At 36.2% G+C, this 23,752-nt stretch overlaps 1 protein-coding gene across 2 annotated transcripts; it reads left to right on the forward strand.

The window, feature by feature from the left end:
• The first annotated feature begins 18,437 nt into the window (after positions 1–18,437).
• LOC145043797 (serine hydroxymethyltransferase 1, mitochondrial) lies at positions 18,438–22,799 on the forward strand. Of its 2 annotated transcripts, none has more exons than XM_078992550.1 (15): positions 18,438–18,638; positions 18,736–18,786; positions 18,877–18,963; positions 19,114–19,235; positions 19,537–19,613; positions 20,021–20,145; positions 20,244–20,336; positions 20,633–20,725; positions 20,811–21,008; positions 21,344–21,448; positions 21,559–21,624; positions 21,728–21,917; positions 21,995–22,105; positions 22,319–22,481; positions 22,645–22,799. In XM_078992550.1, the coding sequence occupies exons 1-14, from the start codon at positions 18,549–18,551 to the stop codon at positions 22,462–22,464; spliced, it is 1,554 nt and encodes a 517-aa protein (XP_078848676.1). In that variant the 5' UTR covers positions 18,438–18,548; the 3' UTR covers positions 22,465–22,481; positions 22,645–22,799. The 2 variants fall into 2 exon arrangements, with proteins under 2 accessions (XP_078848676.1, XP_078848677.1); XM_078992551.1 differs by having other exon boundaries at positions 22,649–22,799.
• The last annotated feature ends 953 nt before the right edge of the window (positions 22,800–23,752 follow it).

The raw sequence follows: 23,752 nt of genomic DNA on the forward strand, positions 1-23,752 counted from the left end.
TGAGAAATCAGGATGAGGATTCACGAGCGGCACTAGGGATAGTCAGGATGCCCTCGGTATAGTAGTAGTAGTGTTGTAAGTCTGCGGGGGTAGCCGTAGCATTCACTAGCAGTCAGATAGTAGTAGAGTGTTGTAAGTCTGCGGGGGTAGCCGTAGCATCCACTAGCAGTCAGATAGTAGTAGTAGTGTTGTAAGTCTGCGGGGGGTAGCCGTAGCGTTCATTAGCAGCCAGGTAGTATTTGAGAGTTGTGAGTCCGCGGGTGTAGCCGTGGCTTTTATCAGATTGGTAGCAGCATGAGCGCGTTGTTGAACGCGGGAACGTAGTAATTCCCACCCGTTCGGGTGCAGCAGTGGGAATATGGGAATCCACGGGTTAGATTCGGATTTCCCAAATGGTTCAGTTATGGCTAAGTCAGCAAATTTTGTCTATAGATCGTCACATCAGTTATAAGATCAGAGTAGTAGTGGACCGTTGGGGTTCCGGTATGTTAAGGGCTACCGTCAGTCTGGGAACCATCATGTTGTTAGCCATGGAATGGATGATGTCAGGATGTGATGTGTGGACCCGATCGGTTGGATCGGAAGGTTGTTAGAGCCACAGCGACAGGATAACTAGTGGAAACTAGTTCCAGAGAAAGATTTCGTTCAGAAGTCGTGGAAGCGACTAAGTGAGGAGTCCTTAATTCCGCGTTTGAGTCGGAATTCAGTGTTTCAGTCAGTTCAGTGTCTCAGGCAGTTTAGAGTTTCAGGCATGATCAGTATTAGTATTTGCGTTGGAATGCAAGTGCTGGCGGTATAGTTGGTTGATTTGGAAATGGCAAGTCTCTCTCAGCAGGATCAGTTGAGCCTTCGGCCGAGTATAAGTGATATGTAAGGATAGCTAGGCAGGTAGCTTTTCTTCAGGATGAAAGGTTCGAGTTAGTAGGAGTTGAGTAATCAGGGAGAGATAAGCAAGCTGGTTCCAGCAGCATCGATTCAGTATGGATGGCAGAATGCATAGAACAGTTATAGACAGTCGAGGTATCTTCCGGAGTCGCTGGGAGCGGCTAGGAGATTGCGATGGAGTGTAGTGACCGGTGGGAGTTCGGTAACTCAGATATTGGCAGAATAGTTGAACAAGGGCAGTCTCAGTGCATCCAGTAGGCAGATGAGAGGCAACAGGATTTTCAGTCGGAGGAAGTAACGTTGAGGGAATTATGGAAAAGAAAAGGATTCAGTATGTACCAACGGTAGTGATCGGCATTGTGAATGGCTGGAGTGAAGGACAAAAAGGGTGTTAGATTTCCCAGACAAAGAGTTGGAGGCAGTTTGCAGGCAGTTGGTCATAGCAAACTTCGAGGATGAAGTTTAGTTTAAGTGGGGTAGAGTTGTAACACCCCAAAGTTTGGAAAGCCAAGAAAAGAAAGAAAAAACTCAAGTTTAAGGGGAGACTCGGTGAGTCCATGGAGGGACTCAGCGAGTCCGAGCGGGATCCGGCTTGTGGTGTAAGCAACCGACTCGGCGAGTCGGCCAAGGAGACTCGACAAGTTGGGTCTGAGCGAGGAAAAACCCTAAATCCGAGATTTGGAGCCTATTTAAGCATCTCATTCTCTTTCCTAGGGTTCCTTTACTGCCTCTCTACCCCAAAACACCAAACTCTAGCCGCCGTATCCGTTTTTGAGCTAGATCTTGCCTTGTAGAGTGCACTAAAGCTTGGAGAAGGAAGAAAAGCCTTGGAGGTGCAAGAAGGGACTGTAGATCCGAGATTGAGAATACATTTCAGACCAGTTGGAGGTAATAAGTTGTTGCTTGGACTCCCTTTTTACCTAGATCTATTCTTATATGTGAGTTTTGGTCATTGTTGGTATGATATGTAACCAATCCGAGTTGGAGGTTCGGATCTGAGGTTGCTACCTCATATCCATGTTTGTTTTGGTCTTGAATCCCCTAAAGTATCAGCCCTTGGTATGTTGAAGAAGTATGTTTGCCATAAACCCTAGTTTAGGGTGTTTTGAGCCTAGATCTCTTAATCTACACGTAAAGTTTGCCACTTTACGTGGGGGATAGTCCCTAGAAGTATGGATCTATGACTTGGAAACTCTGTTTGGCTTGAAAAGCCACTGCATGGATTGAGGACTGGATAGACTCGGCGAGTCCTTCGAGTGGACTCGGCGAGTAGCTTGAAGATGAGCAGGAACTCGACGAGTGGGATGAACAACTCGTCGAGTCGGATGAAGTTAGGCATGGACTCGGCGAGTTGGATGAGCAACTCGACGAGTTGGTTGAAGATTGTTTAGGACTCTACGAGTCTGTTCTTGGACTGGTGCGAGTCAGATCGCGAAACCCTAAACCCTTCGAGTTGGGGCTCGAATCAGTGAGTCGGGTGGTGACTCAGTGAGTTGGACAGGACAGGATTTGGAACTAGTTGGACTCGGCGAGTCATGGACTGACTCGGCGAGTCGAGTCGCGAATAAGAAAGACCCAGAACATATGAACTCGGCGAGTCAGTAGGTAGACTCGGCGAGTAGGGTTGACCCGGAAGGTTGACTTTGACTAGGATTTTGACCTAGTGACCTTTGGAGGTCAGTTGGACTAAGTGTTATATTGATATTGGTAGCTCGAGGAGCTAGTGGAGCAGCAGTAGAAGTCAGAGGTCAGGTAGCAATCAAAAGGATTAGCAGCAGCAGTTCAACAGCATCAAGTGAGTTTCCTTCCAGTAGGGACGGGTCTAAGGCCACAATGCCAGCCCGTTCAGTTAGTAGTAGTTTCCGGACTTCGATTCGATGCAGTAGTTAGTATGTTTGATGCCTTCGTGGCTCAGACAGGATTTATGTGTTATGTGTTATGTGTTATGTGTTCCGGGCTACGGCCCGATGTAGTATGCAGTATATGTGTTCATGCTAGTTGATATGTTATGCTATGCTATGTTCAGTTAGTTTACGGACTTCGGTCCGATGCAGGGGGCAAGGCCCCAGTTAGTCCGGACTTCAGTCCGATGCAGGGGACAAGGTCCCAGTCAGTTTCCGGACTTCGGTCCGATGCAGGGGCAAGGCCCCAGTTAGTCCGGACTTCGGTCCGATGCAGGGGACAAGGTCCCAGTCGGTTTCCGGACTTCGGTCTGATGCAGGGGGCAAGGCCCCAGTTAGTCCGGACTTCGGTCCAATGCAGGGGACAAGGTCCTAGTCAGTTTCCGGACTTCGAACTGATGTAGGGGGCAAGGCCCCAGTTAGTCCGGACATCGGTCCGATGCAGTGGGCAAGGCCCAGTATGTTCTTTATATGTTATTGCATGGTATGTGTTAGATTGGGGGAGCTCACTAAGCTTCGTGCTTACGGTTTTCAGTTTTTGTTTCAGGTACTCAGTTTACAAAAAAAAGGGAGCTCGGGAAGACTGCAGTGCACACACCATAGTCAGATAGCCTGGGAATGTTTGACTCTGATAATGATATTATGTTTTGAATTAATACTCGAGAATTTATGTTATGACTTATGATACAGTTTTTCTAAATATGATTTTAGTAATTTTTTTTTTAGAAATTTTTGGGTTGTATTTTTGGGTCGTTACATAGTCATTCTAGCTTTATGGAAGCATTCTTGTCCTAAAAGTCCCAAAATGATGCATTTTATGTTTTGGACGAAATGGGTTGTCCTTTCAGACCCTTGTTGAGGTCTTAAGTGGTATAAATGAGGTCCCAATGGCTTAAGATGTCCTATGCATGTAGTAGAAAGGTCTTAATGGATTAAGACATTGGATTAAGAGCTTTATGGACGTCCCAAGTGATAAAGTTCAAGATTTTATGGTTCCCATACACTTTTGGTCAATGGATCTGAAATATGGGCGTAAGTGCTTAAGTCATTAAGCACTTAGGAGAGTTTTGGTTCAGTTGCGAGCACGCCCCACGTAAATCCAGTACGCCCAACATACTGGGTCAACCACCCCGATGGTGGTTAACATCGGGAGAGTACGCCCATCGTACTAGAGGAGTACGCCCCGTGTACTTCTTCTGTTAGGCTTGTGTTATTTGGGCTTCGGGTTTTGGGTTGTGTTTGGACTAGATGGGTTTGGGCTTTTCTGGACTATCTGAATAATTGGATTTGGGCCAAGTTTTGATAATGGATCTCGGATTGAGGCCCAATTCCCTAATTGGGCATAATTTGGTAAATTGGGCCAATAATGGGCTTTACATAAGGACTTGGTATTAGTCTTTGGCCCAATAAAGAGAATGGTCTTAATAAGTTGTGTGGACCCTTAGTCAAGATTGTTATGTTGTGTAATGACTTGGTTTTATTATGTGGATAGTTCGGGATCATTGGTGAGGCAGCAATTCAGGAGTTCGACTCTTCAATTCGAATCTGACATTGCGAGGTGAGTTGTCCTCATTATACTCAAGGGTTTAAGGCACCAAGGTAGGCCCTTTGATTTGTTATTTGGGATTGTTATTGTTATGATATGTTAGATCGGTATCCTGGTAGATAGGATGGTTATATGCTGTTATGATATGTTAGCTCGATATCTTGGTAGATAGGATGGTTATACACTGGTATGATCTGTTAGAACGGTATCCTAGTAGGTAGGATGGTTATATGATGGTGTGATATGTTAGCTATGTATTCTGGTAGATAGGATGGTTATATGTTTGTATGATCTGTTAGATCGGTATCCTGGTAGATAGGAAGGTCATATGCTAGTATGATCTGTTAAATCGGTATCCTGGTAGATAGGATGGTTATATGTTAGTATGATCTGTTAGATCGGTATCCTGATAGATTGGATGTGTCTATGCTTAGTGACCTATAGTTTGATCTGACTGTCTGTATGCTGGTAAGAGATTACATGTTATATGTGCACATGATCGATTGGTAGTTAAGGGTATTCCATCCCAAGGATGATAAGACCCCAGTATGTTGTCTTTATAGACTATTATATGATTATCTGATACAGGTGCACATGTTTGATTGGTTATGTTGGCATTCCAACTCGATGGTTGAGGGCCTGGGGTATTCCAACCCGATGGTTGATTGGACTCATAGTATGTTGGCATTCCAACTCGATGGTTGAGGTCCTGGGGTATTCCATCCCGACGGATTATTGGACCCATAGTATCTGTTATATATGTATTGTGTGTGGGCATTCCAACCCGATGGTTGTGGGCCGAGAGTATTCCATCCCCAGAATGATTGGACTCCTAGTATATGGGCATTCTAACCTGAAGGTTAAGGGCATGGGGTATTCCATCCCGATGGATGATTAGACTCATAGTATGATGTTTGTTATAGTATGTGTATCGTTGTGTGTATGGGTATTTTGGGGGTAACTCACTAAGCTTTCGGGCTTACAGTTTCAGTTTATTGTTTCAGGTTCAGTGGATGGCCGTGGGAAGGCGAAGGCGTGACTGTACACTTCCTCGAATTATGAATATGATTTCCAGGAACTATGATGTTTAAACTATTTTGAAAAACAAATTGTAATAACTGAGTGGTTTTAAATGATTTAAAAGTTTTAAATTGGTTTGAATTTTATGGGTGTTACAGTTACGCTATTTGAAAGGAAAAAAATGAGGTTGCCTTATGTTACAGAAGAAAAAGGGTTGTATTAGAAGGGTTCGTTAATGCAGATTTGGGTGGGTGTATGGATTCCGATAAGAGCACAACAGGTTATGTGCTCACAATTTGAGGTATAACAATCAGCTAGATGTCTAGGTTACAAAAGTATGTTTCTCTCTGAACTATATAAATAGAATATACGGATCTTACAGAAGCAGTTAAAGAGATTATATGGTTGAAGAAATTCTTATTAGAACTTGGAATACAGCAGGAGGATTATGTATTACATTATGACCACCAAAGTAAAGTTCACCTGGTGAAGAATCTAGTGTTACTTAGTAGAATGAAACACATTCAGATCAGATACCATTTCATTTGAGAGTTAATCAATGATGAAACTTTGACTTTGAAGAAAATCTTTGGAACAAAGAATCCAACATATGTTCACCAAGGTGGTTACCATTGAGAAGTTAAAGCATCACATAGCTTCAAATGGCCTTCCAAAAGTTTAAAGAGAAAGGTTAGCAAGAGAGAGAGAGGGAGAGAGAGAGAGAGAAAGGGAGAGAGAAGAAAGGAAGAGAAAGAGAAAATTTAAGGAATGATGTAGAATTGAATGGCAATCAAACCTTCAGGTGACAGATTATGGGGGTGTGACGTCTTGATAGAAAGCTCTGTTGGTGGCAGAAAGCTCTGTTGGTGAAAGAAAGCTCTGATGATGATAGAAAGTGTTGTTGGTGGCAGAGAGCTCTACTGGTGAGAGAAAGCTCCATTTGGTAGCAAAAGTCTCTGTTGGTGAGTGAAAACTCTATTTGGTGGCAGAAAGCTTTGTTGGTGGGAGAAAGCTTTGTTTGGTGAGAGAAAGATATGTTTGGTGGTAGAAAGCTTTGTTGGTGATGAAAAAAACTCTATTAGTGACAAACAACTTTGTTTGGTGGTAGAAAGCTCTGCTGGTGATAGAAATCTCTAGTTAGTGGCAGAAAGTTTTGCTAACGAGAGAAAGCTTTGTCAAGAAGGAAGAAGTTATTGCATGACTATTTGTGATTGGCTGAGATTTAGGGCATCCCTTTCATGGGCTAATTATGGATTGGTCTGACCCATCATATTAAGGGTTTCTCATGTTTGCCTATAAATAGGCACACATCTCCATTATTATTCTAGGCTAATTTCGTGAGTACTTTGAAGAGAACAATCATTATGAGAGCACACTTATTGGAGCAGTTTCTAAGCAATAATGATTCTTTTATTTTGAGATGCAACATTGAGTTTTTGTAATAGTTTTTGAAATTTTAATAAAAGCTTCTCTCTCTCTCTCTCTCTCTCATCAGTAGACGTATGTGATTTTGACCGAACCACATTAAATACTGTGTTTAGTTTTGATTTCATTTTTCAAAAGTTTTATTTCGCAAGTTTCATCGAAGTTCGTTTATCATTTATCTAAAATACACTTACTTTATTGAATTTTCCAATAGTATAATAAACCAAAAAAAATGCTATTCAATTAAATACGATTAAAACTTTATTGACCTAAAAAATTTATTCGTGACATTACATTTTTCTTGCATACTAAATATCTTTTATTTTTTAAAAATATGTATGCTAAAAAAGCCACTACCATTACTTTTCGGATAAAGAGGATACGACTATTCAAAAGTCATTCACACATGTTACAAATCTTATCCTTATTTCAGTGTTTGTCAACATTGACAAAAGAACGTGGAAACACACCAAAAGCCAAAAGGCAAAAAGGTTGAAGGGGATGTCGGCCCCTTGGGCTTTACGGATATTCGAGCGGCATATTATAATTTTTTCTAAATACACGCAAAATACAAAAGGTATATTTGGTAATTGAGAAATTAAATATATTTTTTTCCTTATAAATCCTATTTAATTAAATACTGATGTGTATCATATTAATATATTAAAATACTAGTTGTAAAACCTGTATATTATACGGGTTAATTAAAACATAATGTTAAATAGGAGCGATTAAATGATAAGTTTATTTGAATTTGAAATATGAAATAAGTGAAAATTATAAAAAAAAAAAAACATGCAAAAAATAAATTAATTAAAATTATGTGTTTAATTATTAGATTCGTGTAGTAAACGAGTTATTATAATAAAATGTTAAATACAAAGGTTTAAAGTGTAAATTTATTTGAAATAGAAATAAAAATTTCAAAATTGAAATTAATAGTTATTATAGTAGGTTTAATTTATGGAAACTAAATTAATGATATAGTAGAAACGAATAATGAAGTAATTGACAAGTGAAAAATAAATATATATTTCAAAATTATGGCAAAATGACATGTGACCAATTAAATAAGAGAATGATAAGTGGTAATAACATTTTCATTTATTAGGGTATAGAAGATCATTAAATTTTATTAAATAAACATTAAAATTTATAAATATCATTATTTAGTTATTTAATTGGATATGCTTTTTTTAACAAAATAACTAACTTAATCAAATAGTAGAATATGCTTTTTTTTAATTAGAAATTTACTTGTATACGTAGAATAGAAAAAGTTCTAACGAACAAACTTAAAATTTGGACCCAAAACAGTCTAAACCAGCCCAGCCCAGATTTAATTCTTTATGATGATAAAGGTCTTTAAAATTCCATTACGACTTATTTTCTCTAGGAAGAATCTTGTGTTTCTATACGATCATCATAGTTCATAATTAAGGTACATTTTTTATAAACATAATCTTTCTCGAGTATGTTCATTTTAAATTAAGTCACTCACATCCCATCATCAAATACTTTCAGTTTTGGTTTTTCTACATATATGATTGAAGATACTCCCCATAATCGAAACCATTATTTGTTGAAACATTCTCTATTTTGCATTACCTATGTACAACTTTCCACCAAAGGGGTTTTTTTTTTTTTTTTTTTTTTTGGGAAACATAGACATAGGCTATTTCCAATAAATAGTACAAGCGAAAACTTAATCATTGGTCTCCCACAACAGAGTGTGCAAAGTTGATAGAGACTTATAATCCCATGATTTCTTTCAAAAAGAAACTAGAATCTTCAAAAACAATTATAAGATGGCATCATGGCAATTGTCTCATTTCCCAAGAAGGTGTATTCCTCACACATTGATCCCAAAGGTTAGTGACCCAAAATCCGTTAAATGTTATAGGCCGATTAGCCTAATGTAACGCCACTATAAATTTATTTGTAAACTATCAGCAACTCGCATTTCTAAGGAAATTGATGGGCTACCTTCCGCGAGCATTCAAATTTCACTAAAAGGTCGTCAAATTATGGACAATCATTGGTGTTATAACTGTAAGCACTATATTATTCTAGCTCATCCTGTTGAGGATTTTAAAATCCTTAGGACCAACCCTGAATCCATTAATGCTTGAACAGGTAATTGCTTGGCACAAGAGGAGTCGCTAAAAGGTAAAATCTCAGTCTTCAAGGTTGATTTTTGTTAGGTTCATTTTTTACGCATCATTTTAGCATATTTTCTTAATCATTTTCATGACATATTATGTATATTTAGTATGTATTTCATACGTTTCATTACATTGTTAGTTTGAGACAATTTTACTCGTTTAAGATTAATTTGTATAAATTTATGTAAGCAGGTAATAACATCTTTGAGGATCGATAGAAGTCACATGGAAGACCTTGCTACCATATTTGAAGTCTCATAACAACATCAATGATAAATCAATAAAATGAAGCCATTTAAAGATATTTTTTTTTTTTTGGAAATTCGACAGCATTGCACGGCCTTAATCAAGTAAGTGGATTGAACGGTAAACGTTGTTGGATTGAGCTGAAATAATTTTGAAAAGGTCTTCTCTCATTAATCTTAAGTTTCAAGGGTTTCAAGGGTGGATATAGGATTTGGACTACATTTAATGCATCATATGAGCCTCCTGATCATCACGAAATCTATCCAAAATAAAAATAAGTGACAACCCATTTTAGCCATTAAAATCAACCCAAACGGACCATTTAAACTTTAAACCTATGAAGCTATATCGATAGCCCCTTAAGTCCAGGATTTTGATTTACATCGAATTGAAGCCCAAATTAGTGAAAAAAAAAAAAAAAAAAAAAAAGAAGGGGGGGGGGGGGGGGGGGGGGGGGGGGGGGGTATTATGTTTTAGAGAAAAAAAAGGGATACTATGATTATGGATTAGTACTTTTAAAACAATGTTTTTTTTAAACAATTATTATCTTGAGTTGTTTTGAAAATGAAAATTTTTACTCGGATTTTTGAAATGTTACAAGTTGATATCAGAGCCTTGGTTTGAGAGAATTGGATGAGCATTCGTGTGAATCTAGACTTAAACTAAGGAACTGCAAAAGTTTTAAAACAGTTTTCAAAATTGTTTTGTAACATTCAATTACAGGTACTTCTTCTTCGGTCCCTTAAGTTTGAGAAATTTTGCAAAAATGATACCTCGTACGTTGGGTGTACATTCGGTACAATTAGCGTACATGAGCGTTTTGGAGTCAAGGCATTTAACCATGTACGATGAGCGTACGTGGTGTACGCATAGCGTACGTCTACCTGGGTCAATCCCTAATTTTTAAGGTTTGAATCCTATTTAAACATCATTATGGCCTTTGGGCCTCTTGTAACATCCTGTTTCCTGCCATTTCTTATTTCAAGGTCGTGGGTCGGAAGACGATTGTGTAAAGGTTTTAGGCCTAAAAGAGGTAATGTTTAGACCTTTTGGAATGAGGCAATGATGGTTATGAGATTTGAACTTTTGAGTTGTATTTTGGGCCGAAGGGTAGAACAATAAAAGTCATAGGCTCAGTTTTTGCATAAAATATGGATTTTTTTTTCGGGAAGTTTTTAGTCCAAGATATTTAGGTAATATTTTAGAGCTCATCAATACCTTTCCTTGGATATAAAGAATGTCAAAAATAGAGTTGGAACAAAGAAGTTACGACCGTTTAAAGTCAGGACGATTTTTGGGTCAGCCGTGTACGCTAAGCGTACATGAAGTATGTTGGGTGTACTATGGAATCCCTAGTATTCTGGGTAGAAATTAAGTACGTTGGGCGTACGCGAAGAGTGCCCAAACCATATTTTCGTGGTTTAACCCCTATTTAATCTCCTTAACTTCCCCAAACTCACTCCATTCTTATCCTCTACCTCTCTAACACCCTCTCTTGAAACTCTAACCCTAGTTTAAGCCTTGTGAGTAGAAAGAATGTGTTTTATGTGCTTTGAAGTGTTCTTCGTGCACCTTGGAGAAGAAGGACTCATTGATGAAGTGTTGGTTGCATTAGAGCTTGTAAATCTAGACCTTGTTCACATTGATCATTCTTCTTGATGTATAAAGTTTGAATCTTGATGATGAAATTGTTAGATCTAGCTAGTTTTGGTTGTTGTGAGCTTTTGGTCACTTTAAGTGCATAAAGTTTAGATATTGGAAGTTTGTGACCTTGTTATATATAAAGTTGGAAACTTTATCTATCTAAACATCATATTGATTGAGATCTGAAGGTTGGAGACTTGAACTTAGTGGATTAAGTTGAAAAAGATGCACTTTTGGTCCCTTTTAAGACTTAAAGACTAGATCTTGTTTACTAGGACCATTCTAATGGATAAAGTTGGAAACCTTGTCCATTATGGAGCTATCAAGAACCATAAAAATGTGATCTTGGTCCTTCTATACCTTGCATGCAATAGTTTTGATGTCTTAATGGATTAATAAGTTAGGGTTTTAGCTTTTGGACCTTCCCTATCCATAGAAAGTCATAAAGGTGGAAACTTTATGATTTAAGACATTAGTCCTTAAGGTATTAAGTGCTTAATGGAAAGGATGGAATCAACTCGAGTACGTTAGAAGTAATTTTTGTACGATGGGTGTACTATGACATCCCATGTATGTGGGGCGTAAGTCAAGTAAGCAAGGCGTACTCAACTAGCCTTGGACTTTGACTTTTGTTGACTTTGTTGAGCATTTACTTTTTTTTACCAAGTTTGACTTTAGGGTAAACTTGAAGGTTTTGATGGGTGATTAAGATTTATATGGTTCTGATATTAGTGGATCTGCAGGAGCAAGTAGTGTAGCAGGGAGCGTATCACGGTGTTCTTAGTTCGCCTCATTGTACCGTGGGTCGAAGGTACCAATGTCAACTCATTGGTTGTGGTTATCTATTAATAGAGGGATGCCTTAAGGATTTTATATAGTAATGTAGGATAGAATGAGGACTCTTGGTCTAGACTCATTTACCTAATCCTTATTTGGTTTTGGTTCTAGAGTAGGATCACTTGTCCAGGTGGCTATCTCACCTCTAAGTATATATACGGTAATGCATTCTTGGTATGGTGATATTTAATATGTTGTTATACTGTAGTGATCTGTTAGATTTGCATCCTGGTATTGAGTATGTTACTGTGTCGTAGTGGTATGTTAGATCTGTATCCTGGTATATAGAATGTTATGCAGTAGTGATCTGTAGAACTGTATGTCTACCTGTACTTGTTGGTTATCATCTAGTTGAGTGTCTTAGGGACTATAGGTGTTTATGTAGGATAACCTAAGAACTCTTGATCTAGGCTTTCTTGCTTGTTGCTTGTTTGGTTATCGCTCTAGAGTAAGATCATCTATTCGGCTGGCTATTTCACATCTGGTTGCTTATGGTTATGCATTTCATGGCGGCTAGCTGGTAGCGACACAGTATGCTGTGATAGGACTAGTAGGTTGTGACAACCGTCATATTCGGGTCAATTTGTGACAATCGTCAATCTTGAGTCAAGTCAAGTCATCAAGTCAAGCCGGTCAACTCTATTAAACCTTGTGTATTAGGTCGATGAATCGATAAAGCAAGAACATATGAGTTTTTGATTCGCAATTGGATTGATGATTGAGGGATGATTCATGAAGAAAAACGCGAAGTCAAGGACTATGAAATTGTTGGTTGCAAGAATTTAAAAACTCGATTGTGGAGTTGTTGATGCTCATTTTGCGAAAGTAAAACAATCGAGTGTTCGCATCTATGAATCAATTTGAAGTCAATTGGGTTAATATTCGCATATGGGTTCAACATATGAAAATTTTGATTTCGCAAGTTTAGAGTTCAAGAACTAAACTGTGTTCGCATCTGGAATGAAAAATTTTGTGAATCGCATTTGATTAATTAGGTTAAAATGCGAAGGGATGCGAAGGGTGTAAGAATGAAAATGCGAAGGTGATTAATGCGAAGGGATGCGAAGGGTGTAAGAATGAAAATGCGAAGGTGATTAATGCGAAGGGATGCGAAGGGTGTAAGAATGAAAATGCGAAGGTGATTAATGCGAAGGGACGCGAAGGGTGTAAGAATGAAAATGCGAAGGTGATTAATGCGAAGGGATGCGGAGGGTGTAAGAATGAAAATGCGAAGGTGATTAATGCGAAGGGATGCGAAGGGTGTAAGAATGAAGATGCGAAGTATTTCACAGTAGAATGCGAATTGGGGAAGAAAACAGAAGATTTCAAATATTGTCCCTGGAGTTTCGCATTTTTGGAAATAAATACTCAACTTCGCAAATGGGGGTCATAAAATGATGAAATTGCAGAATTTTTAAAGAGATGCACACACATAGACAACCACACATATATTTAGAAAATTAAACTAAAAATGGGATATAGACTATTATAAGACATTGTTCTTGACTTTTGAGTCCAAAGACGTATGATCCGAACTTTAATTGTGAAATCGTCCTTGATTTAGTCAATTTCCTTTATAGGAGTAATATATTACATTGTGCCTTGCAAGTTAAAAAAAAAAAAAAAAAAAAAAAAAAAAAAAAAAAAATCAAAGTCACAAGCAACCACCCCACACCCACTCTATGACCAGCCATACCTCCCCACCTTACCTATGTCACTTCAATGTTCCCTTACACTTAAATTTCACTCACTCCCACGTTTTTGAGCTGGAACAATCAACCACACTCCTCATTTTCTCTCATTTCTCTCATTCCACTAAGTAACAAACATCACTTTTTCTCTCAAACTCTTCTACACAAATTTTCGAGATCCAAGGCTGGATTCAAGTGTTCTTCCACACTTAGTAAGTAAAAATTCATCCTCCCTATTATTATTTCACTTCATTCTACTCAAATCTTTGGTTGCTTACACAAACTCCCTAACTATGATGTTAGATTCTCGAAAACCTTCAAGGCATCTCCAAGTGTTCTTGAATTAAACACTTCCATTCTTCAACAATCATCTACTGAAATCACTCAAGGTGAGTTCATACCCCTACGTTTTCATGTTTTCTCAAGTTTTCAGGGGGAGAATACAAGTTAAAACACTAAGAACATAACTAAATTTCTCTAACAGCCTTCATCAGAAAAGTTCAACTCCATTCACGGACTGTTTTGGGCATCTTAAATATTTTTGTTTTCAAAACTGTACAAGGTGCAAATATTTCAAGTTTTTAGCTTTAAAATGGCTACTTGCACATCTCCATACGATTTTTCTACAATTTATGGCGATTTTTACAAAACTGCCTATCACTTCAAACAACAATCCGGACCAGTCTGTGATTATGGACTTTTTCACCCAAGTTAGAGGTCATTATAAATTGTGATAAAAATTATGAGCAAACTAGACACATTTTGTGAACTCTCAGAATTTACGGATCTAGTTTTCGACTTCGTATGATTTTTCTATGATTTTTCCAAAACAGGGCAGAATTGCTAAATTTTACCAACAACATGTAAATATCATAACACTTTGTATTATGTTGAGCAAAGTGTATAATCATAAGTTTTAATGTTTGAATGTGTTTCCTAGTTAGTTTATCATTATGAACTGAAACTAAGACATTCATATTAAATATTATCCATTCATTTTGGAACACGTATTATTTAACTATAAAAAGTATAGTTTGAATATATTTATAACACTAATACATTTCCATAAAAGGGTTCATACATATTATACACATTTTAGATAAACTATAATAGGTATAGTTTATGATACATCACTCTACGCACTCGTACCAGAAGTGTACATTCATATAAGAAAGATTTCTATTCGCACACATTTCACGTAAGTTAATCTATGGTTTGATAAATTCACAACACTAATACATTTCCATAAAAGGATTCATACATATTACATACATTTTAGATAAACTATAATAGGTATAGTTTATGATACATCACTCTGCGCACTCGTACAAGAAGGGTACATTCATACAAGAAATATTTATATTCACACACATTTAACGTAAACTTGTTATCCTATATTGTGAGTTTCTCTATTTCTCTCTCTCTCTCTCTCTCTCTCTCTCTCTCCCCGTACGTCCGAGTGCGGGATATAATTCCTGGTAGTTATAATCAGAATCTCCTTGAGGGAGAACGTGATACTTGTATATAGATCTATATTGGGATTGACACCCCACACCTTACTGCTAGCTACAGTTGGACCTGCAGGTCTACGGGTGACAAATGTCATTTCATTTTTCGCGACACTGAGAACGTCGTGGCAGGTTCACATAGTCATAGTATGATTATAACGGCTCACATAGGGAACAATCCATAAGTTTACGGGATTTTATTTTTAAAACCTAAATGAGTTTTATGTCGATTTAAAATCACCTTTTATCTCTATGGGTACAAATACAAAGTACCGGGTCTCTATACAAAAAGGGGTACAAATACAAAGTACCGGGTCTCTATACAAAAGGGGTACAAATACAAAGTACCGGGTCTCTATACAAAAGGGGTACAAATACAAAGTACCGGGTCTCTATACAAAAAGGGGTACAAATACAAAGTGCCGGGTCTCTATACAAAGCTATTATGATATTAAAACTACACATCCTCTAAAATTGTTAGACTTCAACTATAGTCGCTGAGCGTATATGTTGAGTCATATAAGAATTTAGTCTTGATTGGCCTAGAATTGGTGGTGCCCGCCTCATCTCCTGTTCCTCGTTGGGTTGTGGACCTAGGGCAGACCCACTATATTCAACGTTTTATCTAAGTTAAGCCTTATATAACTTTATATGTTGGACGATTATAGAGGAACTCTACGGATTACTCTAGGGTTCATTACAGCACCATGTAGGATTATTTCTATTCATACTTAACTAAGAAAATATTGGATTTTCTGGAAATCAAACTAAATCGATTTTACAAGGAAAAACGGTTTCTACTTCAAACAAAACTCTTATGAACTCACCAACCTTTGTGTTGACACTCTTTAAAACTACTTGTATTCTCAGGAAATCAGTGAAACAGGAAAACTTCATCGCTTTGAGGATGGGACGCTAAACCGTCAACAATTTATTTTGTCATCATAATGTAATTGCTTTTGAAACATGTAAACATATACTTTGGTGTAACTTTTGCAATTATATTTATGGTGGTTGTTTTTACTTTGAGCACTATTATACACGTTGTTGTGATACTGTACATGAAGTCCTCCACCCCCAGACGTTTCCGCCATCCTTGGTTTGGGGGTGTGACATAGGTAGTGGGGACTTGTATGGTTGTTGTTTGTCTGTATTATATGTCTACTTGACCCTTGTTTGTTTACATGTCAAAATATAGTAGTAGTGGGTCGAGGCGGTCCTATTGTGTGCTGTAGGACAAGATACCCAGTGTGAGCCGGTTGTAAGCTGAAGGAACGGAGGCTCGGGAGTAGAGGTTCGATTAAGGCAATAGGCCAATAAACTCTTGGTATTCCAGCCCGATGGCTTAGTGGACCCGATGCTTGCTTGTATGTTTATCGTATGGGGTATTTTAGGGGAAACTTACTAAACTTTGTGCTAACTTAGTTGTTTAATATTTCATACATCATCGACCGTCATGGGAAGGTAAAGGCATCATTAGCAACAATAAAGGTTTCACGCTTTAATATTACTCTGATTTTGTAACGCCCTGTTTCGAATCGTTTCCCATTTTATGGTGGTGATCAATGATTGGGTATTAGCTTGGCTTGGTACCCTTGAGGAATTGAGATTTGGACTCAATTGGGTTGGATAATATGATTTGGATGATCCAGGTATTTGTTTTGTGTTTTGGAGTCAAAGGGTATTTCGGTAATTTGACAACTCAACTTCTATGGAAAATGGATGTTGTTTTGGGTTTGGTAAGGTAAGTACGAGTTGATGGAACTGTAGAGCTTCTTGTTAGCTTTTTTTTTTTTTTATGGATATAAGGGTTGTCGAAACTGGAATTATAATGAAGAAGTTGTGGTCTTCGGAATATGTTAGAGTTTTGGGGGAAACCCTAGTACGCGGGGGCGTACTCACATAGTACGTGGGGCATACTAATGCGAAGGGTGTTACGTTGGGCGTAATGTTGTGTACGCTTAGCGTAGCTCGAGGGTCAAAACATGGATACAAGACCTCGTACACCGGGCGTACGAGGGTTAAAGAAAAAACCCTAATTGGGAAGTTGTACCTTATATAAACTCATTAAGTCTTTTTTGTTGGCCTCCTTACCACCCTTCAAGTCCCTAAACCTCTAGAAATCATCTTTAAGACTCCATGGTTGTAATTTTGAGCTCATGATGTGCATTTTGGTGTTTTTAGGTCATTTCCAAGAAAGATGAAGTTTGATACAAGGATGTGAATCAAGGATGAGCTTATTGATCTAAGTTATGTGCTTCATTTCCAACTTGTTTGAGGTAAAAACAGCTTTGATCTTGTTCATTGCTGTCTTAGATCTGGTTTGTATGAATTTTTGGTTCATTTTGGTCCCAAGTATGAGATCTAGTGGTTTTGTACCACTCCAGAATCTATGAGTTAATAGACCTGAGAATTTACAATATGTGTTTTTCGGTGTCGGGTCAACTTTGGATATATTTTCATTGTGGGTCGAACATTTCCATTTCTTCCGACCAAAAAAAACAAAGTATCAACTATAAAGGTAGTTGGAGAGTTTTGTTGCAAACCCAAACTTAAGTGTTGGTTCTTTGTATTTCTTTTTATCTATATTTTTCTAATAAATTGTTGTTGTTGTTCAAAATTGAAAAACATCGGTCTCATTTCGTTTTTATTAAATTCTAACAAAAAACTTATCAAACCCGAATTATATTTTGAAACAAAAGCATAAAAAGTGTCATCTAATTAAAAAATTATATTACAATAAATATTACGAATTTTTAGAACTTGAGAAAATATATTGCAGTGTATTGTGTAAAATATAACAAACTGATTTATACTAGCCAAACAAAATGACTCCAATTATTTGATAAATGCAATAATAATAATAATAATAATAATAATAATAATAATAATAATAATAATAATAATAAGTTATTACTCTTATTCTAAGGTTGTGTTTAGCATGTCACAACTAGCTGATAAATGAACTTATTTTTTAAGCTTTTTTAAGCTGTTATATTTGATAAACCAAAAAATAACTTATAAGTTAACTTATTAAAATAAACTTAGATTAGCTTTTCATGAGCTTATTTAAAGTTTTCTAAATATATCTCTTAATTATTTATAAAAAACATATTCTTCTAAATGCCCTTTTAAGACATTTTATATCTTTCAGTAAGTTAACTTATAGAAAAATCTCCGATAAAATGTCAATATTTTGAATCAGCTTACGGCTTAATCCTCACACTTAAAATATTCGGATTTTATCAGATATTTTCATAGTTTATAAGCTAGTTTACCAAACATTATTTTTTTTATCAGTTACGATTAAACATAAAATTTGAACCATATCAATTTTTTTCTAATATCCTGTTACAAATATAGAATATATATTTCTTTTTAAATGAATAAGAACTCAATTATTAAACAACATTTTAATTTAAAAAACCGTTATCCTCCTCCTGTTGATTGCATCGGGTCGGGTAAGGTGAAAGAAATGGATAACGTTATCATATTTTTTGCAAAACAAAGGAGAACCAGAAAAATTACATCAATAATCTTCAACCACCAAAATCTCACCCAAACCCGACAACATTCAATCCGCACCAAAACAAATTGTGTGTGCGCGGGAGACTTAGACTCCACTCTGTGTTATCTCTTTTAGAGAGAGAGAAAGCTAGAGAGAGAAACCGAGAGTAACAATGGCGATGGCGTTGGCTCTTCGTAGGCTTTCGTCTTCTGCAGACAAGCCCTTGCAGCGCCTCTTCAATGGCGGACATCTCTATTCCATGGTCCGTTAATTTCTCTTCTAATTATCATTATCATTTTCGATTTCGTCTTCTGTAAATTGTATTGATTTGAATTTTTGTTGTGTGGTTGTTATGATAGTCGTCTTTACCTAGCGAAGCTGTTTACGAAAAGGAAAGACCTGGCGTCACTGTGAGTTTCTGTTCATTCGTTTTATAATTTCTGTGTTTTTTGTCGTTGATTCTGTGTCTGAATTTAAGTTTTTTCATGGTGAAATTACAGTGGCCAAAGCAATTGAATGCTCCACTTGAGGTCGTCGATCCTGAGATTGCAGATATTATTGAGCTTGAAAAAGCTCGTCAATGGAAGGTCATCTCTCTCTATTTTACCATTATTTTACAAAAGTAATCAGAATACATAGTGAAAAATTACTTGTTAATAACTTAATTGATAATCACAAAAATAATATGAGTTCTAAGTTTGATTTTAAGTGACTGATTCTGTATATTGTTTGTAAAGGGTCTTGAACTCATCCCCTCAGAGAACTTCACCTCCTTATCAGTGATGCAAGCAGTTGGATCTGTGATGACTAATAAGTACAGTGAAGGCTATCCAGGTGCTAGATACTATGGTGGAAATGAGTAAGCAAATAACCATTCTTTCAATAATAATTTACAAGAATGGTCCCTGTGTTTTACACAAAATTACAAGTTTGGTCCATTTTTTTTAAATCTTACCATTGTCATCCTTACCTTTGTCCTTTGTTTCTGTATTCATCCTTGACCCATACAAAATGACCTTGTTACCCTTTAACTTTTTTATTACTCATTTAATTATGTACACGATCATTAAATGAATCGAGTTTAGGCATCCTGTGTTACTTATTTATTCTTAAAATGTTATAATTTTTTAATTAATTTTTTTTTTTTTTTTGCTTTTTAGGTACATTGACATGGCAGAAACCTTGTGTCAAAAGCGAGCTTTGGAAGCCTTTCGGTTGGATCCTGCAAAATGGGGAGGTAGATACAATTTACACATTTCTTATACTAAAATTTGCTTCTTGATCCACAAATTATTGTTAATAACTAGTTTCAATTTATTCAAAGAATTGGCTAAATGCAAAAAATAACAACATACTTCCATGTATTTGTTTAATAAAGCATCCGACTTCCTTTTTTTCTTATTAAGACATAAAAACTTTGAAAAATCTACCGAATTTTAGCATTTTACTTTCAATTTCTTTTACCTTGAAAAATCTACTCAATTCTAACAGTATTTAGATATTTTAAAGTACGATGTTGTAAATTGTAATAGGGAGAAATGAAAATAAAATGCTATAATAAACAAATAAAAAAAACCACATAATGATAATCATATGATAATATTAATACCTTCACATAATCTCTTTTTCTTTTTAAATTTGTAGTGAATGTGCAATCTCTTTCGGGGTCACCTTCTAATTTCCAAGTCTACACTGCTTTACTAAAGGCTCATGATAGAATCATGGCACTTGATCTTCCTCATGGTGGACATTTGTCACATGGTTATCAGGTGCTAAAAAAAATCCATTCATTTTTATATTAATTTATTATAATAATTAGTCTCACCCTGAGTAATCTAAATTCTATATTTATCTTATTTTTTTGCAGACTGATACAAAGAAGATATCTGCGGTGTCTATATTTTTCGAGACTATGCCTTACAGACTAAATGAGAGCACTGGCTATATTGATTATGATCAGGTATATGTAACGTTATATCATATTTTGCTCATATTTATTTTTTTCAGGATAATATTCAAGAAATAGCAATGTACTTTTATTTTATTTGTTTATTATAGCATCCTACTTTATTTTCAACTACAAAGCAATTTTCACACCTATATTTGTGTAGATTTTTCAAACTACAATATTTTAATAGGAAAAAGATTAAACTACAATGCTATAATTGGATAGATTTTGTTATTTCTTGAGTTTAACTTTTTTTTTTTTTTTTTTTTTTTTCATGAAAACATTAAATGGTAATTTTCAAATTACAGTTGGAGAAAAGTGCGACACTCTTCAGGCCAAAACTGATAGTTGCTGGAGCAAGTGCTTATGCTCGATTGTATGACTATGCTCGCATTCGCAAAGTGAGATAATATTAAATAACTTACAAGAATAAATTCGTTTTATATAATTACATTTGCCTAAATATTTTAATGATTTTTTTTATAGGTTTGTGACAAGCAAAAGGCGATATTGTTGGCGGATATGGCACACATTAGCGGGTTGGTTGCAGCCGGGGTTATCCCATCCCCGTTTGAATATGCAGATGTGGTGACCACCACCACCCACAAGTCACTCCGGGGCCCACGAGGTGCCATGATTTTCTTTAGAAAAGGTCTGAAAGAAGTCACCAAACAAGGCAAAGAGGTATGTGTTTGCCTTAATAATTTGTTAGGAAAATGGCCTCAATGATTCCTAACAATCACTCCAATGAAAATTAGTAAATAACAACACAAGAATTTACATGGATAACTTCAAAACCGGAGAAAAAACGATGGAGATGGAAAGAGAAGAAATTCACTGTATGATAAATTGCTATAATCACATAGACTAATCTCTCAAGTCAACCCTGAATTACACGCACATTCTACAAAGAAATCTCAATATATATATATATATATATATATATATATATATATATATATATATATATATATATATTCTTATGTTGAAACAGATACTAACAGTTTTTATTATGAAAGGTGTTTTATGATTATGAAGACAAAATCAACCAGGCTGTGTTTCCTGGACTTCAAGGAGGCCCACACAATCACACAATCACTGGTTTGGCAGTTGCGCTGAAACAGGTTTGCTTACATTAAATCTTTGAGAATTTTCAATATGGTCCAATTTAATAATTTCAAAAATATTTTTTTCCAAAAAAAAAAAAAAATCAAAACAACTTTTATGAATTCAGGCAACAACAGCAGAATACAAAGCATACCAAGAGCAAGTCATGAGTAACTGCGCCAGGTTTGCACAGGTACGTCTAAATGACCGTTTTACCCTTACCTTACAAAATACAAACGTCACGATCTTCATTAATTTCAATCTTGATACTAAAAAATTTAATTTATAATTTTCAGACTTTAATGGATAGCGGATATGAACTTGTATCCGGAGGAACAGAGAACCACTTAGTTTTGGTGAACTTGAAACCCAAGGGAATCGATGGGTCAAGAGTAGAAAAAGTAATGGAAGCTGTTCACATCGCAGCCAATAAAAACACTGTTCCTGGTGACGTGTCAGCCATGGTTCCTGGTGGCATCAGAATGGGTGAGGGGTATTTCAGTAAATTCATGTTATATTATAGCACGCAACACAAAAAGATTCACTAACTTGTTTATTTTTAGGAACCCCTGCTCTCACTTCTAGGGGATTTGTTGAAGAGGATTTCGCTAAAGTTGCCTACTTCTTTGACCTTGCTGTCAAATTGGCTCTCAAGATCAAGGGTGAAGCCCAAGGTATATTTTCATACCTCTCTCTTGTACTGTGTTTGACATACATGTATTGGAGTGGGACATGGACAAGTTGTACTGTGTTTGGTGTTTGGGGGACAGTGGATATGATATGACATGACAGAACAAGTTGGATTGTACTTGGAGTGATGTTGGTAGGACAAAATTGTAATTAAGGTGATTTTTGAATTATGTTTTTTTTTATTTTATGTGAAAAAGGGACAAAATTGAAGGACTTTGTGGCGGCAATGGAGTCGAGCACTTTTCAGTCAGAACTTTCAAAGCTCCGCCATGATGTGGAGGAGTATGCCAAACAATTCCCAACAATTGGATTTGAGAAGGAAACCATGAAATACAAAAACTAAGGAGCTATACAAGCCAGGTAAACGATGTTTAAATATAGAATATATTAACATTTTACCTATTTTTTTTTTCCTACTTAAAATTGATGAGTATTGTGTAAACTGATAAATATTGTGAAATTGATTTTTTTTTTTTTTAAATTTTGTATTATAATAATAAATAACGTGTGATGCATGGAATAGGCAGAAATTGAGATGATGATTTTGGCCTGAATTAAGTCGATGATTTCATGGAGCCATATATGAAGAATGTGAATGTAAGGCTACAAGTGAATCTTATGTAATATGTAAATGAAATGATGTTTTTTATAAACCAATAAAACTTTCTATTTGGCTCACTCTTTTAACAGTTTTGTTCTATGAATATTACTTAATTTCCTTACGAAATGCCACTCATAATTAAGAAGAATTAACTTTTTAAGTTGCTATAAATTTTACTTTTTCAATTTTGTATATCTGAAAAGTTAAAAAAAATAAATTACTTTTTCCGATGAAACCTATTTCATATATTGTTTTACATGGAGGATGAGGTGTGTTGATTCACTCATTAGAAGAATAAATATATATATATATATATATATTTTTTTTTTTTCTTGTTAAGAAATTTTGTAAATAATTTGGCACAAATCTACTCTTATATTAGAAAAAAACAAATGAGTTAGGTTGTGTTTGATATACGGACCGAGTCTAATTAGACATTTTTGGTTTGACTCGGTCTCCTAAAGTTGTTTGGTAAACCAATTGCAAAATCTAACTAGGTAAGAAAACGGGAATTGGCTAATTGAGAAAGGGAGAAGCTTCTTCCAATTGTGCCTTTGTCTGTTGCTCTCCATAGCCCCGATTCTTCTCCCACAACCAACAACCACCGTTGACACCTTCTGCCTCTTCCTCTTCCTAAAATCAAACAATCTGCGTTGCAATTCTATACACTAAAGAAAATCGAATCAAAAGGGAACTTTCTAGTTACAGAGAATTGAACAACCGAGATTTTATCAATTGGGTAATCAAGGAGTAAATTATTCAAATTGAAATTAAGGATTCTGAAGAATCCAAAGGGAAATTTCTAGGGTTCTTTCTGATTAAAGATATTAGGGAAAACCGTTGCTTGATTGTAGTTTGTAGAATCCTCCTAGTTTAGAGGGTGTTTGGATAAATTAGCTTATTGCGGTGGGAATAAGCAGTTTTTGCAAAAGTGTTTATGGTGGGAATAAGCAATAAACAATAAGCAATGAGTGGAGAGGGGGGGGGGGGGGGGGGAGATGCTTATTAAAATCAGCTTATTTAACTTATC

This window comes from Lactuca saligna, chromosome 4 (assembly GCF_052625555.1).
Source record: "Lactuca saligna cultivar CGN05327 chromosome 4, ASM5262555v1, whole genome shotgun sequence".
In the NCBI taxonomy this organism is placed as follows: domain Eukaryota; kingdom Viridiplantae; phylum Streptophyta; class Magnoliopsida; order Asterales; family Asteraceae; genus Lactuca; species Lactuca saligna.

Excerpts from the sequence above, each read along its gene's own strand:
- LOC145043797 (XM_078992550.1), top strand. The coding sequence starts at position 18,549 with ATGGCGATGGCGTTGGCTCTTCGTAGGCTTTCGTCTTCTGCAGACAAG. Across the intron at positions 21,625-21,727 it reads ACTGCGCCAGGTTTGCACAG|ACTTTAATGGATAGCGGATA; the intron begins GTACGTCTAAAT and ends TATAATTTTCAG. Across the intron at positions 21,918-21,994 it reads TCCTGGTGGCATCAGAATGG|GAACCCCTGCTCTCACTTCT; the intron begins GTGAGGGGTATT and ends GTTTATTTTTAG.